The 25,329-nt window shown below is 34.2% G+C and overlaps 2 protein-coding genes across 3 annotated transcripts; one reads left to right on the top strand and one right to left on the bottom strand.

The window, feature by feature from the left end:
• Positions 1-543: 543 nt before the first annotated feature.
• LOC113391831 (mothers against decapentaplegic homolog 3) lies at positions 544-13,676 on the bottom strand. Of its 2 annotated transcripts, none has more exons than XM_064219462.1 (12): positions 13,313-13,676; positions 9,953-10,046; positions 8,861-8,966; positions 8,698-8,788; positions 7,760-7,861; positions 7,182-7,261; positions 6,451-6,637; positions 5,403-5,500; positions 3,509-3,616; positions 2,872-3,016; positions 2,455-2,613; positions 544-2,187 (listed from the first exon to the last, which is right to left on the bottom strand). In XM_064219462.1, exons 1-11 carry the CDS (start codon positions 13,513-13,515, stop codon positions 2,490-2,492), a joined length of 1,338 nt encoding a protein of 445 aa, XP_064075532.1. In that variant the 5' UTR covers positions 13,516-13,676; the 3' UTR covers positions 544-2,187; positions 2,455-2,489. The 2 variants fall into 2 exon arrangements, with proteins under 2 accessions (XP_064075532.1, XP_026483713.1); XM_026627928.2 differs by having other exon boundaries at positions 544-2,195; positions 13,313-13,675.
• Positions 13,677-14,074: 398 nt separating this feature from the next.
• LOC135194218 (uncharacterized) lies at positions 14,075-21,409 on the top strand. The gene is made up of 5 exons (XM_064219402.1): positions 14,075-14,192; positions 15,895-16,019; positions 16,515-17,819; positions 18,623-18,732; positions 21,294-21,409. The coding sequence occupies exons 2-5, from the start codon at positions 15,910-15,912 to the stop codon at positions 21,407-21,409; spliced, it is 1,641 nt and encodes a 546-aa protein (XP_064075472.1). The 5' UTR covers positions 14,075-14,192; positions 15,895-15,909.
• Positions 21,410-25,329: the final 3,920 nt, after the last annotated feature.

Raw genomic sequence — 25,329 nt, 5'->3', positions numbered from 1 at the left:
ATTTTATAAACGTATCCAGTTTTGGGGTGGTCAAAGTTGGATCGGAATCGTATCATTAACGTTATAAGTTCATAGAATTGGAACCGTTATTATTACGAAGCGTATCCATTCCACTAAACCAGCATCAAAGAAAATTGCCCATATACACACATTGGTCAATGCAGGTGACCTTCTTGTGCCAATTATTTCTTAGTATCGTCTTACATGCCAGATTTTTACGCACGCATATCATAGTAATATCTTTATTTATAATCCAACACTTAACCACTTATATCCACTTTAATTATACTTCCAAAATTCCGATAAGTTTCGTCGACGTTCAAAACGCCATTTTCTCGCAAATCCATAGTGAATATCATAGATTAATCAAGCTCTGGACCAATGATATCGTGCTGTCAAATATTGTTTATTTGGCTTTTTCCTCTTATGGTTGAATAGAGCATAGACAATTTTACTAGGTTTTAATAATTGTAATATTCCAAATCAAATATTTTTTGATCGAATAATACTATGTATCAGGATCGAACAAATAAAACAAACATGAATTGCTTAAAATTATACTTCTAAAAGAAATAACTGTACATATAAAGGGCATAAAAAACACCAAGTTTAAAATGATTATAATTTCATTAACATTAAATGCATCTGAATGGCAAAATTATTCAAACAATTTACTAACAACAAATCATTGAATCAAATATAATAAAAGAAAAACATTGATAAATTTCTTTCTGAAAAATAGATTATATGCAATGTACAGGCGTTCACAAAAATCGTTTCAAATTCATCGATATGCAAAATGTAAACAAAACGCAAAAATTTAATAGGTCGTTGATAAACCACGCGTGCAACTAAGTTGACGGCACAGAAACAAAACCGTCATGAACCTGAAACGTTACAAAGACGTTGCATATATATCGAACCACGACATGTTTGAATCACATGATAACTATCGAGTTTCTTGCCGGTTCTTCGCGGTAGAATCTACTTCCCGAACCGATGATTTACATTTATCCACCACTGTAACATGACAATACAAAAGTACTTTTATGAGCCTACTTGAATAAAGAATATTGTTTTTTTTTTTTTGATAAAATAAAATTAGGTTACGTGCAAATCGGTAATCGTGACGGAAATTACTTTCTGCATCAGAAACATATCATTCAAACGTATGATGCCCTAGACTTCCGCTTTAAAACTATACACTTAACACGCTTAAAGAAGTTTTAATTTAAAAACATTAGTCGCGAATAAATATTTTTATGCACACCAAAAAAAAAACTACTTTAAAAAATGAAATTATCGAATTTACAAGACTGCCAAATGGGCCAAAAGGTGATTAGTGGTCACCACTACCCACAGACAGTAGCATTGCAATATCCTTTCACCATCAAATCGCTGAGAGAGCCGAGATGGCCCAGTGGTTAGAACGCGTGCATCTTAACCGATGATTGCGGGTTCAAACCCAGGCAAGCACCACCGAATTTTATGACGTCATCAAAAATGTAATACGGCTAACAAGAACCGCCATATAGACAAAAAAAAATCCGCTCTTAAACTTTAAACGGTTTGCTTACATTTCATCATTGAAACAGTCTTATATAATTTTTTATATATCATGTATATCCAAAATATATTTATATTCGTGCGAATGATACTTTTAAAGTATTACTCGTTTAAAAATAATGACGTGACTAGGTTCATTACATACGTAGTTCCTTTCCATCTTTCAACACTTTAAACATCTTGTAGACATTCCTTTTTAAATTCTTATTGCACTTTTTAAGTACTCCTTATCATAACATAGTACTAAACACGTTTTAGACTTTCATCATCAAAAATAAATCCTAATTTAGGGCTTTTTATATTGAAAGACGGACCGAAACTTACGAATATAATATGATCAATTACATTATATTATCTGTGACCGTCTGTACATACAAACTTATGTATAACATGCAATTCGAAACAACTATTGCGTAACATATTATTGCAAAGCTTTAAAAAATTAGTCAATGAAAAATACGCTTTAGCGCTATACAAATAAGGTCGTCGAGTGAAAATCAAGTTATACAATTTTTATCAAATGGTCTAAGACTCGAGGTATTCAATTTGTTGAGCTACGCTTACGAAATCTACTTTTTTTTTTGTTATAGTTTTGTGTGCTTATTTGATTATTTTGACTGACTGCCGACCTGGAACAGAGATGCTAGATAAAGAACTGCATAGTGATAGCATACTTCGTCGGAGTTATCTGTTAACCGGGATTGACCTTAACCGTTGGGGGATAGGATATCTTTAACAGATATACCTAGTATGTAAATATAAAATCAACTGGCTAGCCTGTTCGACTACAGGTGGTCAGGTTCCTGGTTGGTTCCAGTGCGAGTTCTCAGGACATGGAGGATCAGATCTGAGGCGGGACCCCGTTCCGGGAGCTACAGTGTCGCTCACCCGGCGGCATGTTGGTGGTGCGGTGGTGCGAGCGCTCAGGACATGGAGGAGCAGGGCAGCGGCGGGGAGCCCATCTGCGTGAGGACGCGGTCGAGCCACTGCAGCGGCCCGTTGAGGTGCAGCTCTATCCAGCATGGTGTTGATGTCACCGTTTGCCGTCTGGAAGTTCAAATATTTCACTAAAATTAAAATGTTCTCTGTTTTGTGTGTGAGTACGCGCACGTGCGTGTTTGTGAGTGGGTGGGAATTGGACAGAAATTCTTATATTAAACAAGCGAAGCAAATAAATGAATCTAGAAAATCATTTCAGTATGTTTTTAGAAGACTACTAATTATATGGAGTTAATACCAACCGAACACAATAACCATTCACCCTCAAGAGCATCCAGGTGGATTATTTTAGCCTAGCATACATACCTATATTCCGCCCCCCAACCCTTGACGAAGCTCATCCGTATTGTGCACATGCGGGTCAGCTGGAACACCGCCTCGAAGCCTTGCGATACGGACTGAGAGAGGAGGGCTGCGAACTCTTGATTGTTGAAGATTTTCAGGTTGCAACCTATTGATCAAATTAAAAAGGTTTTAACCGACCTTAAAAAAAGGAAGAGGTTCACAAATTACAAATACATATATATTTCATGTATGGTTGACTTTCGTAAAGATCTGATGAGTTTTGGAGACAGACGTCGAAACTCTTCAATAAACGCCAGCAAATCAATCGCGACTTCTGTTATATTTTGCTATTGAGTAGTTTTTCTTTGTTAAAAAATCTTTTATGTTTACGAAACATGGATTCAACCACCGTTATATAAAACTTACTGCTAAGCTTGAAATATATGTGTTAATATCCACTATTGATAAACTTTGTAAAAAAAAACGCAGTAGAAAAAGGACTGAATCTTAACTAATATTAAAAATGCGAAATTTGTGCAGTACACTTTTAAATCCTTACCATGTTATTAATGGTAGAAAAAAATTAACTGAGCTATAACACCAGCTCCCTACACGTTGGCGAAGCCGCGGTCGATAACTAGTGTACAATAAAACTCACCTGGAGGTATTTTACAGACAGTGGCGGGATGCCAACCATATCTCTGGTTGCAGTTCGGACTTTGAACGAATATCGACGAGTCGCTCAGACACTCCGCGAATACTTCTCCTGTTAACATAATATTTAGCCGCTATACTCAATGATACTGAGAAGACTTCAAGATAAACTAATGTCTGACGCGATTCACTGATAATTCTGCAATATCATGTGCTACAAACAGTTTGGTTAATATATCTTTATTTTTAATACAAAACTTCTATTCTACGTCAAATTATTTTTGCCTCATTTGCGGTTAAAACACTTAGTCTTTGGAGTCGCAGTGCAAAAAGCTTCATTAAAAGTAAAACACCTTATTGCTTCCACTGGTGACTCGTTCGTTTTTTGCGCAGAGGATCTCTCAACTCAACGGGGAAATGCTGCATTCTTGCCACCATTTCACACGGTCAAGATTTACACAGTAACTATTTTTAATTCATACATGCTTGTATATATATATATATGTCGCAGCGTCAGATAATTAAATACTTTGATTGTAATCTCTAAGTTTTGAGATTTGATTCTGGATGGCCAGTGAAGTCAATAACTCTTTGTAACGTTAGAAAAACATAAAATGTCAGTTGTCAAGCAGGATAAGACAGATGTGGTCGCGGCCAATGAAATATTGTAAAAATCAATATACGATAATCCAGCTATCGATTTGTTGTATTATTTGTGAATATGTATGACGAAGATGATGACCCCGAACCAAACAATATTGCCGGCTTGCCGTTATATATATATAAGGACTTAATGTTAATAATTCTTATGTAAATAAAATACAATCTTATATCCAACCATTTACATTCACTTTAATATTTCTCTAACAAACGAAACGCGACATTTGTTCACGAATCCACAACGACCAAAAAATGTTGTCATTTCAAGGTCAAAGTTGTGTATTACTCTTTACTTATCCTGCCACTGGAATCCATACAGTACTGCATTGAAAACTAGCATCAACACGTGCACAGTAATCGAAAACGTAATTCTCACGCAACAAGTTGTCCATTGCGCGTTTTGTCACGACGCAATAAGTGCGGTGTTTAGTTAACACGCAATCAATTTCAAAGTTATTAATACCGTCATGTACGTTTATAATATGGTACAGGAGATTTTAATTATCTGTCAAATAGTGCTGTACTGTGATAATGCGCTTCCGATTATTTTAAATCGATGTACGAACAGGATAAAAATAGATATTACGTCCCTTGTGCCTGTAATTAGATCGATTCACTCATCAACACAAAACGTACCAATACTAAGATTTGCGATGAGTGAATCGTACGGACCCAGTGGTGCTGTTACGGTTAGAGCTAGCAACTGCTGCTATCAAATATTTGTTGCGGATTGATATCAAATCAAAAAAATATAAATCAGTATTATGGACCTATGCAGTAGCATTCAATTAATCAATTCTAATCATACGGTTTATCTTATTGGTTTTATTAATTATAATTTATTATATAATAGTTTAAAAAATGTATTATATTTCTTATTTTTAATTAGTATGCTTATGTTTAATTTATATATTCAATAATTACATTGTGTAATATGATAATGCATGGTGAGGCTGCCTGCAAGTAGTAGAACTTTTGCCTTGATAATTTTGAAATGTATTTTTTTATTTTTGGTTGTGATATTGTATCTACTGTTGGTTGTCCTAATGAAAAAAAAAAAAAAAAACTGCATAACACTGATTTATCGACTGCAACATTTATCAATCCTCAACAAATATTTGATAGCAACAGTTGCTATGCTCTAACCGCGACAGCACCAGCGATAGACTTGCGCAAAGCCAGTTCTTTTATGGAATAGATTTTAAATATTGTTTGTTTTCAGGAACATTAATGATTACCTCCAATGTAATACAATCGCACACCCTTCCCGATATGTCTGCGTGTCTGTTCCACGACCTCGTTACGATTCACGTTGGACAGAAGGCCGAGGCAAAATCTGAAAATACCAAAAATACAGAAATTTACAATCAACTTTTTAATCGAAGCGATTACAGGGCGTTCCTCCACCAAACTGTACTTTATCGATCGAATTGTAATCCTTATCGCTTAACCCTTTTTCTAGTCGAATACAATAACACAGTTGCGGTTCAATCAAATCAAATCAAAATATACTTTATTCAAGTAGGATTTTAAAGTAAAGCTACCAACGGTTCGGAATGTAGATTCTACCGAGAAGAACCGGCAAGAAACTCAGTAGTTACTCTTTTTCAACATATAAAAGTACAGTCACGTTAGTTAAATATAAATATACATGTATGTCATGTCTCCTGCCTGGAAGTCAACAAGCATTGACTCCACGCTTTTTAACATAATAACATAAAAAAACATAAACAGCCTGTAAATTTCCCACTGCTGGGCTAAGGCCTCCTATCCCGTTGAGGAGAAGGTATGGAGCATATTCCACCACGCTGCTCCAATGCGGGTTGGTGGAATACACATGTGGCAGAATTTCGTTGAAATTAGACACATGCAGGTTTCCTCGCGATGTTTTCCTTCACCGCCGAGCACGAGATGAATTATAAACACAAATTAAGCACATGAAAATTCAGTGGTGCCTGCCTGGGTTTGAACCCGAAATCATCAGTTAAGATGCACGCGTTCTAACCACTGGGCCATCTCGGCTATATCACGCTTTTTTATCATCAATATAATCTTGAAGTAATAAATAATATAAAATTGAAGTTGCATCGGAATATAGTCAGGGTTGTGTCATAACAGATATAAATCAGCAGAAATGGCCATTAGTTACGATTAAACTGTGGTTAATTTTTATGAGGATTAGTTTTGGGAAAGTAGGTTTTAGGAAATTATTTATATTAGGGAATTTGGATCGGAATAGAATCGACCACGCATCACTACCGTTATCTCGTAAAGCGATACACTCACCTCTCGCTGTTGCTGGGGTCCGTGAACCCGTCGACGGTGATGGAGGGCTGCGAGGCGTGGAAGGTCTCCCCCACGCGCGTGTTGAGCTCGTAGTAGCTGATGCTGCACCAGAAGGCGGGCTCGTGGTACAGCACGGGCGCCGCCTCGCTGGCCAGCGCGCCGGGCGACGGCGTGAGCCGCGTCAGGTCTGCGGGCGGCGGCCGGTTATCGCTTACTCGCTTACTCGCGTCATACAGTCGTCATACGTGTCTGGTTTTCTCGAGAAGTTCTCATTGAATTGCACATTTAACGTGCCATACAAATGTTGATATACAAGATCAAAGATTTTAGATTTTCGACTGAAACACTTCTTTATAGAATAAATAAAATAAGTAAGTGGTCACGATTAACCATTGAAATTGTCGCTGTAAGATATAAAACTCGGGAATTACGATGTTACGTCCCTTGTGCCTGTAGCTACACTGGCTCACTCACCCTCCAAACGGGAACACAACAATACCAACTATTGCTGTTTGGAGGAAGACTATCTGATAAGTGGGCAGTACCAACCGAGACGGACTAAGTAAACACCATGTACCATGTACTTCACACGGCAGATACATATGACATTCAATGTGTCACTCACATCAGCACAGTCGGGCCGTCCGTTGGAAGAATGATTGTTCGCTATAATCGTTAACTTAATATAAATATACGAAAGAATAAACCAACCAAATTGTCAACAAACTCACTCATGTTGTCGTTATGGTCCATCGGATCGCCGTCCTCGCTCATGTAGCCGGGCGGTGGGGTTTCAACTGATGACGAACTTCTGAAACACGTGATTTGAATTCTTTACGTTTGTTATAATAACAATAATAATAATGTCTTCTAGTCGCGGCAGGCAATGCCGAAGATCGGCTATTTTCGATTCATATATTCCAAATGAAAATCAACCGTACCACCATGACAATAGGGTTCACTTTCCAAGACACTGTCAATCGATCACTCGACTCAATCCAGTCTTCGAAGCTGGAAGCTCGAGATTTACAACCTTATAAGCTAATTCATAGACAGGTACACGTTAAAGTAAAAAATATAGACAGATTAAAATTTATAATTGTTTCAGTTGATCTTATAAATTCGAGATTTTAAGTTGATCATTTTATTAAAAAAAAAATTAATATTGTATCCAGTTCATTAATCCATTTTTTTCAATATTCCGCGTTCGTTTTTTTTTTATATACACCTGGTAACCCTGTTCCTGCAATGGTGTCTCTCACGTCGTCGGCTCGTGGAAGCGATCCTCGTGGGGGCAGGGCATACTCACAGCTGCACGGTGGTGTTGCCGGGCACCTGCTGCGCCAGCGTGGCCTCGAGGTACAGCGCGCTGTGCCCCCCCGCCGCCACGCCCACCGCGCTCTGCATCACGCTGCAACACCACACGCGCTCCGGCTAACGAAACTATTCTAATTCGACGGTCCGGACTACGGACATTCCTTTGTAGTTGGAGGTACTATCACCCTGACTGATTTAGGTCACGGTGGCCAAAATTAACGGAGACCAGCCAACCACCCCGGGCATATTACAGTGCACAAGTGTGTACGCAAAAACACAGATGCACTCTGTATTCCCACACTCTCGTAACCCGATGGGTAGGCAGATGCACCGCAACCGGAAAGAGTTCAGGCACAGAACCTTTCGTGATTCGAAGAAAAAATACGCACTTTCAACTTTCAGACTCTAGGTTGCTGGTTGAAATTTTTTCGAGTGGAAAACCCCCAGGGGTTTGAACCCAGACCTCCTCGATCTAGGGCCCTTGTATAGGCAGAAAATCATTGATATATTCTGCCGCTAAACAAAAATGATTTGGTTTGAAGGGTGAGTGAGCTAATGTAGCTACAGGCACAAGAGTCACGACATCTTAGTCCCCAAGGTTGGTGGCGCGTTGATGATGTAAGAAATGGTTACTATTTCTGACACTGCTAATATCTATGGGCAGTGCTGACCACCTTACCTCAGGTGGCCCATTTGCCAATCTGCCTTTATATATCAAAAACCAAGATGGCCGCATAAATAGAACTCATGAATCACGATTAGAGCTTTAAGTCTTGATATCCTTGACAATTCGTGCTTCCCAGTGATAATTCGTGAGGAAACCTGCACATGTTGGATAAAATCCACGAGTACTTTCCAACGACCTAAAATGGAACGACGTGCATTTTCCATTCGTACGAGATAATACTTTACTTTAAATGTTATATTTACCTATCGTGATCGTGATGTTGCTGGTAGTCGTACGGCGGAGGCGCTCGGACTTCGCCCTCGTTGCACCTCGGCACGAGAATAGGAGGGAGCGCTGTCCAACAAAACGGTAAAGACGATAAGATTGCCCTCCGTGCCTTAGAGGTACCAGGGTATCATAACTTACCGGGAGAGTCGATTTTATTATAATGATAAGGGTTGACGCACACTTCGTCCTTTTTCAACTGGTATGCGTACTCGCAGTGGTCGACGGGCTTTAGTTCATGCTGACTCTGTAACAGGAGTAATCAGATTTTTAGACTACCATTCATGAGTGATCATTCTAACGGCAGAGCTTTGATATAGAATTAACGCGCGTCGATAGCTTGAATAATCTATACTAATATTCGAAATGGAAAAGTAACTTTGTATCTGTCCTGTGTTATGTCTGTTTGCTTTTGGATAAGCCACTGAACCGAATTTGATATAATTCAGTATGAATTAAGCTTGAACCCCAACGGACATGGAAGACGAATAATACCAAGCCATAAAATGCGACCGAAGCCGCTGGTGACCACTAGTCCATGACATTAACTATGGATTTGCGAAAATAATGTTTACAATGTCGGTGTCGTTCCTAGGCACTTCGCATGAAAAAATAGAGTCGAGACAAGTTAGTGGAGTAGTTTTGTATTATAAATAAAATTAATTAATTAAAAAGTGTTTGCAGTGAATAAAATAACAGAGATATTAGCAAATCACATTAAATATGAAAATGCAAGGTTTGTTTATTTTAACTCCTCCTGCCATTGGAATGCACATGCATGCATGTAAAAAATCTTCTGGTGTACTAAATCAAGTCAGCCATAGTACCCTCGATATTATTGTACACTGACATACTCTGTAATTAAAATGGCGGAAAAGAGTAACTACTGAGTTTCTTTCTGGTTCTTTTCGGTAGAATCTACTTTCAGAACCAGTTGTAACTTTAAATTTAATTCAACACTTTAACACGACGATTCAAAAGTGCTTTTATGAGCCCAATCGAATAAATAACATATTGATTTTACATATATCTCACGCGACTCACGGAGGTCTGTCTGGTTAAGTTAGTATATATTACTATAAATTAAAAAAAAAAAATCCTTAATGTTTGTTACGCAATTACATCTTAACTACTCAACCAATCACAAACGTGCATACATGTTGTCAGGAGTACAGAACCCACACCTGCAACCTTACATACAAAGCCGAGGGAAGCAAGTGTATAATATCTTACTTGAAGCTGCGGCCAGCGCCACAGCCTGCAGTAGACAACATGCGGCAAACCCTTTCTGTATTGTCCATTGATGACGTTGTCGTTTGGTTTTACTCTGAAAAAAAAAAAAAATTTAACACTATTTATAAGAAGGCTACTAGTGCTCACAGTGCTCAAAATTTGACAACCTCATGAACCGAGACGGCCACGTGCTCTTGAGGAAATCTGTATGTATCTAATTTCAATGAAATTCTGCCAAATGTTTATCCACCAAGCCACATTGGAGCTGAGTGCTGAAATAAGCAACCATCCTTTTCCTTAAAGGAAGAGAAGGCCCAGCAATGGGGCATTAACAGATTAGTTCAATTTCATCTCATTATTGATTGATTGACTAATTATTCAAAACTCGAGGACCATTTGTAAATGTTCATATTTTGAAAAAATTAATATTAACTACATTCATCAAATATTATGAAACAAAAAAATAAAGAATAATTTGATTTGAATCTTATTTTTATTAGTTTACTGGCATACAGTGGAATATGTGTTAAGTGGATAGTACCAACAGCCTGCCTGAACAAAGCCTTATGCACCAAGAATATTACCTTGATATCAACAACAACTCCGGTTTTAAATGTCTGCTCACTTTTAAATATATAGAAGAATACTTATCGAATCATTCATGTTACAACATTCAAACATTTAATCCTTAATATAATTGTATTTACAAAAGGACAATTAAACATATTTTATCTATAATAATATTATATATGCAAAAGTCTGTCTGTCTGTCTTATTGTTCTATCACGGCCAACCTCTGAACCGAATTGTACGATGTAGCAAGTTTGAACTCCAAAGTACAGAAACTATTTTTATGGCTAACCTAACCAATTCCTAAAACACGAGAGAAGTCACATGTATCAACTAGTATTATGTGTATCTTAATTTACATTTACATAAGTTTAATTTAGAAAAAAGTATTGGTATAACAATGATGCGAAGCTATTCGTTCTGTACAAGATTAATTCCTATTTGTGACCTATTGCTGGACTCTCCGACGATAAGATTAATAAAAACCAGATTGCTGTACTGTATATCTAAGCGGACCACTCGTTTTTTAAAATCAATAGCAATGTCAGAAATTCCACCTAAAGATCTATATTATAATTCTAATAGAACTAGCATTACACTTTCTACTATAATTCCTACATACATTTAACATAGACATACATTCCATTTTTAAATCAACACCGAGAACAGAGTATACAACAAAACTTTGTAATTATTAACAACATTTTTATAATTACTTGAGACATTCTTTGCAAATTATCTCAATATTTAAAAAAAAAATATGTAGCATAGGCATCAATTAAAAATCCAGTATTGCATACATCATGTTAGTTTAATATATAACTTGCAAAGTAACATACTAAACGATAATTTGATTTTAAAATTACTATTGTAGAACAAAGTTTAAGTATCATTAATTTTTAATAATTCTACATGTTTATAATTATTTCGTGAACAAATTGGTTATTTTTCAAAATTAAAAATAGAAACGTATTTTGTAAATTTCATAATATACGAAGTTTCTTCACGGAAATAACTAACCAATTTAAAATTCACTATTATTTATTATTAATAAAATATTTATAAAACAAACACAAAAACGTGTAAAAACAATTTTATTGTATTTTGAATATATGAATATAAATTCCGAGGTACTTACGATTTTCCGTAACAAAATTGTTTATCATCACATCACTAAACACTACACAACGCGCTACCCGAAAGACAAAGAACACGTCTAACAAGAATCTAACAAGAAAATATTATTAATACTCGTATTAATCACTAAAGATTTAATGCATAAATTAATACTTATTTAGTATCACGAAACGCACACCATTGAATTTTCACAGTGCATCGAAGGATAACAATCTATGCAATCGATAAAACTCAACTAAGGTTTATTTATCACTTAACACAACCTTGTAATCAAAAAAATCGTGGGCCAAAAATTGTCAGCCATATTAACAAAAAGCTTCAATTGTTTTGACGGGAGTTTGACCTTCCTTTTGGATTTTGCGTCCTGTCTGCGGTTATGTCACCAAAGTACGATGGTCATTAAATATAGCGAGGTCAATGCGCCCGCCGCACTCTAGCATTCGGTCGGATTATAGCATGTTCGGTTCATGGCTGCGGGGTTTTCCTCAACGCTATTGAATTACTTTTAGCGCATATTTTATAAGTATATTATTATCAAGTTTTTATTCTTAACGAAATTAATGAAATTATTACGTTATAAGATAATAATTTACGTCTTATAAGTATTCATATTGTGTAAAGGTTTTTTTTTAAACATTCGATTTTCGTAATTCGTCGCTCAAAATACATATTATATTCAATTAAAATAAATTATATAAATAAAATATTTACGATATTCTGTATTTTATTTTATCTCTTTGAAATAAAAAAAAATAAATTCATTAGATCTTAAAATTTATCATGTTATCAACAAGATACTGTAATTGTAGGTATATACTGTGAAAATAATAGAATTATATCAATTACTTAAAGCAATACTTGTCTAATATTAACAAAGAGTAGGTAATTCATTTGTTCTTAAATTTTTTTTTAATACTTTACACAATGTTATGACCATGAAACTCTCTAACAGTTCCAATGCCACAACTTGTTTTTTTTTTTAATTGTCTGTATCTATATATGGTAAGTTTTTAATTTCAATTCAATCAATAAATCTAAATATCCTGGTGTATTAATTTATTAAAAATTAATTAGTGATCTCAAAAAGCTGTTTAATATTTTAATTACTTACTTAATCATTCAAAAATATTATAATATATTATAATGTGAAATGTGAATGTTTAATAATATAATTTCCATAAACACACAAACAGCATAAAATATTTTAAATAGATTCAATTTAATATTTTTCAATAAATTAATACAGAAAGTACCAATTAAGTATAATGTTGTGACTTAATTATATTTATTCTTGCTTATTTAAAAAAAAAAAAGTTATCAAGTTCAGACAAAGAGCCCCTCTGGCCTTAGAAATTTCTTATAATATAAATATATAATAATAACATATTATATTGTTTGTACTTGAGATTATATATTTTTTTAACACAAAATTGTATAAATTATTCTTAATAATAAATAAATAAACAAGTTCTACTTTATTTATAAAATAATAAGAAATAGTTTAGAATTATAAATAAACAATATTTTGGCTATTAAGTCTAACTGAAATTTTATTACCTCTAAAACCTTTATTTATAAAAGAGGAAATTAAAAAAAATCATAGAACGATGAATTTATCTAAAAAAAACGTCCTTCGTAATAATAAATACACACCTGGGTATCGTAACACACTTGGTGTGGCTGTTTTGGTTCGACAAAGCCTTCTCCAATTCTTCAATGGCACCGCTCCTTTTCAGTTTTTTCACTAAACTTTTCACTGCCTTCTCAGACCATTTGTCCTCGGCCGCGGATGATCCTTCGGGACCTTTTTTCCACCCTAACAAACGCTTCACTACAGGCGGTGTAAGCGGAAACATTCCGCGAAACCTCACCGTTTAACACATTTACACAAACATTAAAACATTTGAATGGTAAATTACATGTATATATGAATGCTACACCTTTATGTTCAGTATTTAGATAAACTATCGGCCATTATTGGGAATAATGAATGACAGTTCACATGTTATGTCAATCAACAGATTAATATTGTTATCTCTTTCGCACATTTGCTCAATACATTGCACGTTTTGTTTTGTTACAATAATTTATTTAAGTTTACGACTTTACATAGTTTTTTAATATGTTATATGACTAAGCGTACCCGAATTTGTAAATTTAGACTAAATGCTGTCAACATATTTGTCAAATTATTTTGTTATTTATCAATGGAAAATGTTGTTGTAGTATTATTAGTACGGGCATATTTTTAGTACTTTTATATATTACAATTTATATAATACTGTAAAATATATTTCATTAATATTTTTAAATAAGTTTATTTGAAATCAAACATTACCAATCATTTATCATGCGTTTTACTGTATCTACTTTTTTCCTTTATCTGTGGTGAATTGCTATTCGTTATTAAAGGAATGTTTTTGTTTTGAAATTTTGACAAACTAATTTATTTATTTTCATTCATTTGTTATTTTATAATGTTATGCCAGTCGCTATAAAATATTCATGACCTTGTGATCAAACTTGCTATCTGGTTAGTGATTAAGGCTTTTTATTAACTAAGATTCATTAATGACTCTAACATTAACATGTGTAACTTTTAACGAAAAGACACTGGCCACTTGTGTGTATATTAAACTGGCCAGTGACAATTTATATATTTTCATCAAGATATAACTTGGCTGGAAATCGTAATGTTTCTTTTTAAATTGATATTTGTTGGAGGTATTTTTGTAACAGATTCATTTAAACGATGAGCAGTCACTGTTCGTTATAAAGAATTCTCATCAATAAAATGAAATAATGGTAGTATTTTAAAATTGATTACCCAAAAATAAAATATATTGGCCAATACCTACTAAATATTATGATTATTTTATTGATTAAAACAATATTACATAGTTTTTTATTTCATTTAATTTATTATATCAGAAAATTAAGTGCACTGATATTGAAACTGGATTCTGATAATAGTTAAAAAATATATTTTTAATTTATTTTTGAATCCATACAGTATTTATAAAATAATGCCCAGTGCCTTATTCCAAGACAAGTAATTAACATTTAATCAAAAGGTTATAATTAGTAAATCTTACTTTCAAATCACAATAATATTAGTGACCTAATGCAAAGTAATATTTATATAAACACCTAAAAACAAAGGATTTTTTTGTATTTTATTTCTGTACCCTGGTCCTAAGATTGCAAACCCTTACTTTTTTTAATTTAAAATAGATACCATGATTGATTGGTGATTGTTTTGATGTTATTGATCATATTATCAATGTTAAGCTTGTGCTGTTATAGTGCAAATACAATTATTATTTATTAATAGACTAGTCATGGCTTTGATAGCATTTTAGATGTTAGTTGTAAGGTGTTAGGTATAAAAAGAAGCTTATATCCTTCCTAGTGTTTCAAGCTTGCTATACATATTTCAGAACCAAGTTTAAAAGTGAAGTGTAACAGACAGATAGAGTAACTATTGCATTAATAGTAATGTTAGTATGGATTGTGCATTTGGCCAATGTGGTATACATTTTACTCATATGTACCAGTAAAGTATTATCAACAATAATTCAGACAATTTAAAAAATATTGTAATCTTTGCCTTCTGATATAATGAATATGTTAGTGTCCTTTATCAGCTATCCTCATCTTTTTTTTATAATATAGATAGACAGACAAACAAATGAGACACCAGTAAGTGGTCACAACTGCCGATTGTGAATAGTGCTGTGAGAAATATTAACCATTCCTTTTTTCTACTAAATTCATCTTACAACAGCATTGCAAATGAAGTACAGAATGTATCTTTAGTAAAGAGCAATATTACAAACTTTTCTTTTCTTTTCATGGAAAATTTAGCTTGCCTTTCATTTTACCTACAACCAACAAGACAATAATTATCATCTTGCGGTCAGCAGATGGTGTTATAAAATATATTAAATTATCAAAACAAATAAATGAATTTTTACATGGTGTTAGGGTTTTGTGCATGCCAGCATACCAGCGTCCAGGTAGGTACCATCCACTCATCATATCATCATCTACCACCAAGCAGCAACTAACCACAAACTACAGGCACAAAGGACATAACATTTTGGTTTCCAAGGTTGGTAGTACATGTGCCAAGAAATTGTTAATATTTCCTATAGCAAGCAATCCATTCAAGCAATTTATTTGTTCATCAATGCTTCGTATCATTTGGTATTCTGTCATTTTTTTTTTTTCAGAGACCAAAATATACTATGGAAGATTCACCACCATTAATCCTCTGTTTGGAAAACACAAACGGGGAAGAAGTTGCATTAAAGATTGAACCATATGATACTTTTAAAATATTTCTGGATAAAGCCAAGTACATACATGTATACTTTTATTATTGATTATGAACTAGCTTAATCATGTCATAAACTTTGTTAATCGTGTTTTAATCGCAGCCTATTTTTGTCTAAATTTTATTTGTGTTATTACTCCATGTATGCTAAAATACATAAAACAAGTTAAAGAAAAGAAGTTCATATCAATGTCAAAAATGAGGTGATATTATTACTATTAAACATGTGAATTACGAAAGTCAATTTAAATAGTAATGAAAAGGCTATGAGGGCTGATTTTACAGTAGTCGTCTGTTGTAATATAATTGGATATAATAAAATACATTTGGTAGAATTTCAGCATGTAGGTACATTTGTAGGTTTTCTCATAACTAATTCCTTCATCGCTGAGCATGACAAATTCAAATATCTACGTGTTCTATACAACGGGTTATATCAGTTCTCAACTTTGATAGATTCAGGTAATATTTTATATCTACCAAAATTAACGAAACTCACCTAAGGTTACCTTACAGGTCACTTCTAGGCTATGACGTCGATTTAAACGCGATAACGGGCAACCAACCGGTCAATCTGGATGAAAGCGCTTATACTTTCCTTTTAAATGCTGAACAAAGTCTTCCGGATACAAATTTGGATCCACCAAATTACGATAATAATCCTAAAGATTCTGACGACCTAGTTTACGTCTTAGATGATGGAACACAAATACGAGCCTCTCAAATACAATTTGATAATGAAGATCCTCTCACAGATCTAACGGCTGAGAATATACCATTTGTTAAATATACAGATAGTCCAGACGAAAATGATATAAATGATATTGAAATTCGCACTATAAAAGATATCAACATAGTCGAAAGTCCTGTGGCAAATAAGAATTTTAGTCCAAAAGGCAATTTTGCCAATAGCCTCCCTTTTAAACTTGTCTGCAATAACATTTCGAATTTCGAAGCGCAGTTCGCTAAATATCTCGAATCCAGTGCGAAAATGTTCGCGACAAATTCTGTTACCAATAAAAACAGATCGCCTAGAAATGTTGATGATTTTAAAAATGACGACAAAACATTAAAAGATAGTAATAACTTTTATACTCGTGAAGAAATACTTAATATGTTTAAAGATTCTCCCGTGACTCCTCTACCGTGTGAAGACAATCAAAGTTACGAAACTCGAAGACATGTACGGAAGACTGATCCTTCAAGACTTGTTTATAAGGGCTGGAATGCCAAACCAATTATAGACTTAGATTCAGCTATTGACAAACACGATTGTTTCATATGCTGTAAAAACATCGAAAGCAACGAAAAGTTGTATTTATTTGACAAAGAAGATCAAATGTTGCATCGTTGCGAGCAAAGGAAATACATGACTCAGCTTAAAATTATATGCGAGAAATGCTTAGGAGAAAATTTTAAGCCAAGCAGAATGAAAAGTCCAAGTCAATCCTTAAACAACGATGAATATTTGGTCATTAAAAATAATCAACAATATATTTTTCAAAAGACAACATCAATTAATTTCAATAATACAATTTACAATCCAAGGAAAACAATAGAAGTGGATTCTAGAAGTAAAGAAGAATTTGTTAAAGTAGAAATTGGACCAGATGGAGAAATTATAACGAAACTTGTTGATAATGTGAGAGTCGATGATATGACTATAGTGAAAGATGAGAAAAAAGGTAGCTCGAGTGACTTGGAAATAATAGAGCCGGAAACGGAAATTGATATAGAAAACATTGAAGATGAAGACGTCAAGGAATTCTTGGGGAAGTACCAACGTGACGGTAATGTTGATGCAGAGGAATTAAAATGCAGGTTAGATTTTAGGAAATACTAGCGATCCGCTCCGTCTTCGCACGGTTGCAATTTATTAATAAAGATAATGCTATAGCTCTCAGGGAAACTGTAGCTTCTTGTGAAAATATTTTTAGAATTGTATTATCAGTTCCAGAAATTACCCCTATAAACAAACAAAGTTTACCTCTATATAATATTAGTATACATTTACGGAAAGATTTGTTTCTAATGTAATGTAGTTTAAGTTTTTATTATAAATGCCTGAAAATTAAATTATTGGTGATTATGGTTGCGTATAATATCCTGAGTGGTGTTTACACTAATTTTTTTTTTATGCAATGGACGGCAAATGGGCCACCTGATGTAAAGTGGTCACCATGTCGTGTTAGAAATGTTAACCATCCCTTACTTCGCCAATACGCCATCAACCTTGGGAACTAAGATATTATGTCCTTTGTTCCTTTAGTTACACTGGCTCACTCACCCTTCAAACCAGAACACAACAATACCAAGTATTGCGGCTTGGCGGCAGAATATCTGATGAGTAGGTGGTACCTACCCAGACGGGTTTGCGCAAAGACCTAACACCAAGTAGACGCGATAATTCATTTAATAGTATTAAAGATTTATTCACTCACGAATAAGTATGAGTGTCAATCGTGCTTAAAATTTGTCTTAGTGTGCGTGAGATAGCTAATGCAAGGATAATAATTTAAAAAAAAAAACTAATTAGGCTGTATTTGTTAATATTGTTTTAATCGTTCGATCTCGTGTAAGTTTGAAGGAGGTTATTTATTATTTAATTATATGTACTTTATCAGATTTTGTAATCGAGAATTCAAGGAGTTACCAGAAATATTAGACCACTGTGAAGACCATAAACACGATCTTGATGATGGTACCGTTTATCCGTGCCTGCTATGTGATTACGGTTAGTGTTTTAACAATATAACTTTAAAATTTGGTTATTGGTTGATGTATCCAAGTGATCATTGGCGGGTGCAGCTGATGACGTCATGGGCGACCAATGAGCGTTCAGATTAGAGCCAAATCATTTAATCTGACTTGAATCAATCATTTGAAAAGACGTAGTATATCTATCTATAGTCTGTTCCGTAGAAGAAAAAAATTGCTTATAGCTCTGCTATGTTATGCACCAGATATGTTATGGAGCTCCGTAACCGTAACTGAAACCGATATAAAATCATATTATATCAAATACTAAATAATAGGTAAAAAAGTTAAAATTGATATCTTGAAATATTTTTCTTTGAGACTATCCGCAACAATCGGATATTCCGAAATAATTAATCCGTAATCGTATCTGACCGGTAAACTATTGTTTATTTATCCGACTCTATATCTAAGTCCAAAATTACATGTCCATAACGTAGGGGATGTTACGTTATGCGCTACAAAAGTTCTCGATGAATGTCTTAATTTATAAAACAACACTATTCAACTTAAAAGATATGCAGTTTAATTTTTATCAATTGAATTAAAGTCGTAGATAATTTTAGAATTCGACCAATGATATTTCGTCGATTTAAGGTCAAAGTTGTTTATTTATCAATAGTTGGGCATGAATCTTCAAAAACAAAAAAATAGAATCGACTGTCATTTATAATCCGTTTGAGATTAATTTACTTCGATACCGTTTGACCGATCATCGTACGTACTATATCGATAAGTAGTCGCCCGCTGCTACGTTCGCGTCTTAATCGTCGATCGAGGCATAAAAAAGTACGGCCTTTGTTTGGCCGTGAAAGAGCAACAGACAAAAATAATTTCACATTTGGAATAATTAGTAAAGATAATCATTGCTTCTATCAATAAAATATTTCAATGTAATACCTCAAATATCCAAAGTTTGTCAAGTATAAAATGTAGTATATATTTTATATCTAAATGAATATATATCAAATCCTCGTGTGATGGATGTGCATTTAAATGGATTTATTTAAGTGTATATTTGATAAATATTGTGTACATAAACGGATAATGACTTCAATCACGTTATCGATTGATGTTTTAATATTTTTTCTTGTGCTTCTGAAATGGGTTTTAAAAATTGTTTTGGCACATTGTGAACTTTGTAAATTTCGTATATGGCAAAATTATTTTGTGGTCTATGTAATTTGTATGATTTCCATGATTCTTTGACCTGGTTTCTAGTTTACTCGGCTGCAGATAATAAAAGTTTGAGTTATAATAGTACGACAGGTCAATAAAGGCACCAGTTCTGGATTATATAGACTAATGTCTCCGGCCCCAACAATAGTCCAAGTAGTTTAAAATTTATGGTTTCCTTTGTTTATCAAAGACACAGAAAATGTGGTTACAAGACCACTTGGAATAAAAAAGCTAAAAAAAAACTTATACATAATATGATTGTAATGTAACCCCCTGCTTGATATCCAGTCCTGGGAAATACACTTAATTTTCCGAATCCTGGGCATGATCTCTCTCTGGACTGGCATTACCGTCCCATTTGACTATGATATCCATTGGAGTAGTTTGCTATAGAAAGCTCCAAATATCCTCTAAAATCCAGTTGTGGGCCATTCACGTACGGATACTTGACTTTGATGTTCATCGGAGCATCTACTATAGAAAGCTCCAAATATCCTCTAAAAGGAGATGACTACAATTGTGGGCCATTGACGTGTGTTTACTTGTACTTAGTAGTTTTTACGTGACGCAAGTTCTTGCAAAGCGCTTGTGATCGATGGTTTATAATCCTCCAAGATTTATTTTGAAGTATGATGATGATGATGATGTTTTACAAACGTCGCCTTTCTTAAATTGGATAGATGACGGTTTGGAGATAAAACGATTACAAAGATATGCCTAATTGAATGAATTATAATGTTTTACATTGAAACACGAATGTAGATTTAATTGCATTTGAATTGGGAAGTATTTGAAATCAAGAATGGACTAAAGTCGAGCTTGTCTGGTTTAGACCAGGTTATTTGTATATCTATTTTTACTTTTGAGGCCAATGCCTTGAAGTTAATTAAATACCTCATCACTACCATCATCAGATGTCATCTTTTTTAGATTTACTTGGTGGTAGGGCTTTGTGCAAGATGATACCCGTCTGGGTAGGTACCACCCACTCATCTGATGAGTGGATGGTACCTACTACCGCCTTTCTTACATTCTACCGATAAACAGCACTACTCAGTATTGTTGTGTTCTGGTTTGAAGGGTGAGTGACCCAGTGTAACTACAGGCACAAGGGACGTAACATCTTAGTTCCCAAGGTTGGTGGCGCATTGGTGACGTAAGGAATGGTTAATATTTCTTACAACGCCGTTGTCTATGGACGGTGGTGACCACTTACCATCAGGTGGCCCATTAGCTCGTCCGCCTACCGATATCATAAAAAAAAATCATCACCATCAGTTTTAAAAAGTTAATGTTCTATGGTTGATAGTAAATAGGAGTTCTTATATGAAAGTGTGTACATGATGTTTTCAATTCCAGGATATGCCAATATAAAATGGCTTAAAGGTCATATAAAAGCTGCTCACGGGGATCAGAATCAAAAAAAGGACGAGGACGCTGTTGAAGAAATAAATAATGGTAATAAATGTACTTAATTAATTAATAATATTTTTTTATAATAATAATTCATATCATTTCATTTAAATTGAAGATAATTAAACGTAATCTATAATTAACTTACATAAATGTAACCAATTTCGATCTTATTTTAAAACTTACCTTAATAGGAATTACTTGATCAATTATGAATCGTTTACCTTAAGTTAAACCAATTCGTTCTAACCTAAATACTTACCTATTGCTTACTTACTGACGCGCACGGTACGTAAACCCTCAACGTCCTAGCCGACAGGGTAGATTTGTTTTATTGCAGCCCGAGTGAACTCATATATAACGTGGAGACTTATTTTAAAAATATTGTTAATAAACGTGCTGTAATATCGAATTAGGACAACCATGTCCTGTAATTATATATATAAAGTTTTGTATTAAAATAAATAAGTAAACCTTTTGCGTGAATTACTTGAACATGTGGCAATGAAATGCTCCTTTTTGCAAAACAAATGCTTTAATAAACTTTAATATATATATTTAAATTTAAGACCCTCACTAATTCGGGTCGAAACTATCAACAGAGAGATTCTAGTATACATTTGTAACATTTTTGATGTTACCTGATGGTTTGTGGTCGTTACCGCCCATAGACATTGGCGTTATGAGAAATATTAACCATTCCTTACATAGCCAATGAACCACCTAACTTGTGAACCAAGATGCGAAGATGCCAAGAACCAAGTTCCTTGTGCCTGTAGTTAGACTATTCCTGTTTGGTTAAAAGGAGTGGGTTGTACCTATGCGAACAGTCTTAGTTTGTTACTTGTTTTCAGACGAAACAAATGCAGCAAATAGTTCGCCGGTTGCAAAACGAACTCGCAGCGCTATTAAACGGAATGACGTTGAACATGACTCTGGTTATTATTTTAAACCTTTTCACGCCCTATCCTGAATTAATGAAATTCTGATACCTTTTAAAGAAGAAGTAGAGAAGACCTAAAGAATGCGGACGCGTGGGGCCCCTTGATCCATGAGGGCCCCGGCGGGCCACAGATGATAATTTTGTTTTAAAATACTTTTCCAAGGAGAGCCCTCATAAAAGTTGCATTGGGACCCGAAGTCTAGTTATGCCATTGTAGACAAGCACATTAGTTTTTAATCTATACTGATAGAGGAAATATTTGTTTGTTTGTGTGTGTAATCTCCAGAACTAACGCTCCAATTCAATTTTTTTTTTACTTGTAGTAAGGTACATTTTAATTGAGTGCTATAAGGTATAAATTATATTGATATCACCATTTAATATAATATAGTCTGTATTAATAAATCGCATCCTTGCGAAGCTGGAGCGAGTAGTCATTAGTATTTATATTTAAAATATAATCGATTAGATGAAGTGGGGGGCACTGGCTAATACACGCACAAGTTTATCTAAAATGAAGACGCAGATTTGAAATCCAGATAAGCACCAGCGAGTTTGTTGTATGATTTATTTGGGTTTATAAGTAATCTAATGGTAAATAAAACATCGTAATGAAATTCTGTCATACGTATACAAAACAATGAGACTTGAGACCCAATACCTTCAGATTCTAAACTTAAGACTACTAGTGAGAACGGCTTGACATGAAAACTTAATTGGGTCGATCTTAGCTTAGAACCCAGGACCTAAGGATCAGCAGTTCGATAAGCTAGCCACTAATTAGCCAGTCGTAATTCAGACGGTTAATTAACTTTATATATAATTTTAAGTATTATAATTATGATTGTATTTTTAAAGGTAAAGAAGAAAACCAAAATTCCGAAAATAATAATTCAAATGAATCGGTTAGTTGATATTTAATTTATACTAAATAATATTTATGTGTAACATCTTCTGTCTCGCTTTTCGACAATTGGGAAGCGATTTCGTGAAAAGGGACGGAAGTGTGTAACAGGAAGCCGCGGAAGCGCGCGCTCAAACTCAAATTCAAAATCCTTTATTCAACATAGAAGCATTACACTTACTTATTGATGGTCAAATTAAACACTACCACCGGTTCGGAAAAAGGAACACCCTGACCTGAGAAGAACCGGCGAAAGAACTCAGCGGGTCATTTTTTTTTGTCAAATTAATTAGATACATAATTGTATATGAATAGAAACAGCAAGGAGGCGATCGTTTCATTCCCAAGGTGTGCTATCAAACATAAACTCACTAATTGTATAGTAACCTTTCGCACACAAGTGTTCCTTAACAAATTTTTAAAATTTGGCAACAGAAGCATTTTGAACGCTTTCTGGGATCCTGTTGTAGAAGCGTATACATTGCCCCACAAAAGAGTTACTGTCTCTATACAGTCGAGTAACAGGAGTAACAAGATTGTGTTTGTTCCTTGTACCAATGGTATGATAATCACATTTTCTCATAAAAACATTAATATTTTACCCTACATACAAAACATTACAGAATATATATTGAGAAGCAACAGTTAATATCATAATTTCTTTAAATTTATACCTAATGATTCCTTGGATCCTAGGTTATAGATTGCGCGAATAGCCCTCTTCTGCAGCACAAATATAGTATGGCTAGCGGCTGCGTTACCCCAAAGCATAATACCTTAGGACATTATACTGTGAAAGTAACCGAAATAAACTAGGTGAGCCGTATAAACATCGGTAAATAATCTAATTTTTTTGACCGCAAATGCCGCAGAACTCAGTCTACCCGCCAATCCGTTTATATGGGGGAGCCACTGTAACTTGGCATCAAGAGTAAGGCCAAGAAATTCAGTTGTTTCAACTTGATCCATCGATTCCCCATTGATAAGTACATCGGGTTTTACATTTTGCACGTTTGGTGTGCTAAATTTTACAATTTTAGTTTTTTTTATTATTCAGCCTAAGATCATTTACGCTAAACCAGTGTTCTATATCAGACATAGCATTGTTTACATCGTCATACTGTACCTGTTTCCTATTTTAAAAATCAAAGAGGTATCATCAGCAAACAATACTATATCATGTTTGTTCCCAACAAGAAAGGGCATGTCATTTATGTATACGAGGAATAGAAAAGGTCCAAGAATTGATTCTTGTGGGACCCCCATACCAACTGAGACCCCAGGAGACCTTGTCCCTTTAACGTCAACCCTCTGAATTCTATTGTTAAGATAAGAAGTCAGAAGGTCGAGTGCACATTCTCTAATTCCATAGTGATATAGTCTCCTGACCAGAGTTTCATGTTGAACACAATCAAAGGCTTTGCAAAGGTGCAATCGCGTCAATAATTGAATTAATCACCTTTACAGAAATACCCCATAGATCAGCAGTTTTCTTAATGTCTAATGACTTAAATGTACAAATTATGTCATTGGCGTTTACAGGGGTAAAATCAAATTTTGATTTGCATTCTCGTACATTTTCTTTCAACAATGATTCGGCAACTGCTGGAGAAGAAATAAGTAACTTAGTTGTAGAAACTGGTATGTCAGAAAAAAAATGTTCAAAAACTGAAGCAACTTCCCGTTCACTATTTATGACTTTTTTATTATAATTTAAGTTCACTTCGGAGCTGCGACTGCCACCTGTACCAGTTTCACAATTAATAATTTTCCAAGTCATTTTTATTTTGTCATGTGCATTCTTAATTCTATTTTTTATAGTTAAAGACTTTGCCAAAAAGCACACTTTTCCAAATAATTTAGAATAGTTACTTACATAGTTGGCAAAAGTGGCACTGTGATTGTACGTCCTTTCATTATAAATCTCGTACATTCGTTGCCTACTTTAATCATTGAATTTTAAAAAGTTTTTTGTATTAACTGTTTTAGAAGTGAATATGGCATTAAACTTGTTGCTAATTAATTAATTTAAATAGATTATTATACAAAACATTTTGATTATCACTAAAAGATAGGTGTGGGAGATTGGCCATAATATTACTTCTAAACTTCTCAATACGACTTGTGGTCAAAGG

This window comes from Vanessa tameamea, chromosome 28 (assembly GCF_037043105.1).
Source record: "Vanessa tameamea isolate UH-Manoa-2023 chromosome 28, ilVanTame1 primary haplotype, whole genome shotgun sequence".
In the NCBI taxonomy this organism is placed as follows: Eukaryota; Metazoa; Arthropoda; class Insecta; order Lepidoptera; family Nymphalidae; genus Vanessa; species Vanessa tameamea.
The sequence above is the reverse complement of the archived record's forward strand: the minus strand, read 5'-3'. Positions and strand labels throughout refer to the sequence as shown.

Excerpts from the sequence above, each read along its gene's own strand:
- LOC135194218 (XM_064219402.1), top strand. The coding sequence starts at position 15,910 with ATGGAAGATTCACCACCATTAATCCTCTGTTTGGAAAACACAAACGGG. Across the intron at positions 17,820-18,622 it reads GCAGAGGAATTAAAATGCAG|ATTTTGTAATCGAGAATTCA; the intron begins GTTAGATTTTAG and ends GTACTTTATCAG. Across the intron at positions 18,733-21,293 it reads GTGCCTGCTATGTGATTACG|GATATGCCAATATAAAATGG; the intron begins GTTAGTGTTTTA and ends TTTCAATTCCAG.
- LOC113391831 (XM_064219462.1), bottom strand. The coding sequence starts at position 13,515 with ATGTTTCCGCTTACACCGCCTGTAGTGAAGCGTTTGTTAGGGTGGAAA. Across the intron at positions 3,017-3,508 it reads TGTCTGTAAAATACCTCCAG|GTTGCAACCTGAAAATCTTC; the intron begins GTGAGTTTTATT and ends TTTGATCAATAG. Across the intron at positions 2,614-2,871 it reads GGTTGGGGGGCGGAATATAG|ACGGCAAACGGTGACATCAA; the intron begins GTATGTATGCTA and ends TTGAACTTCCAG.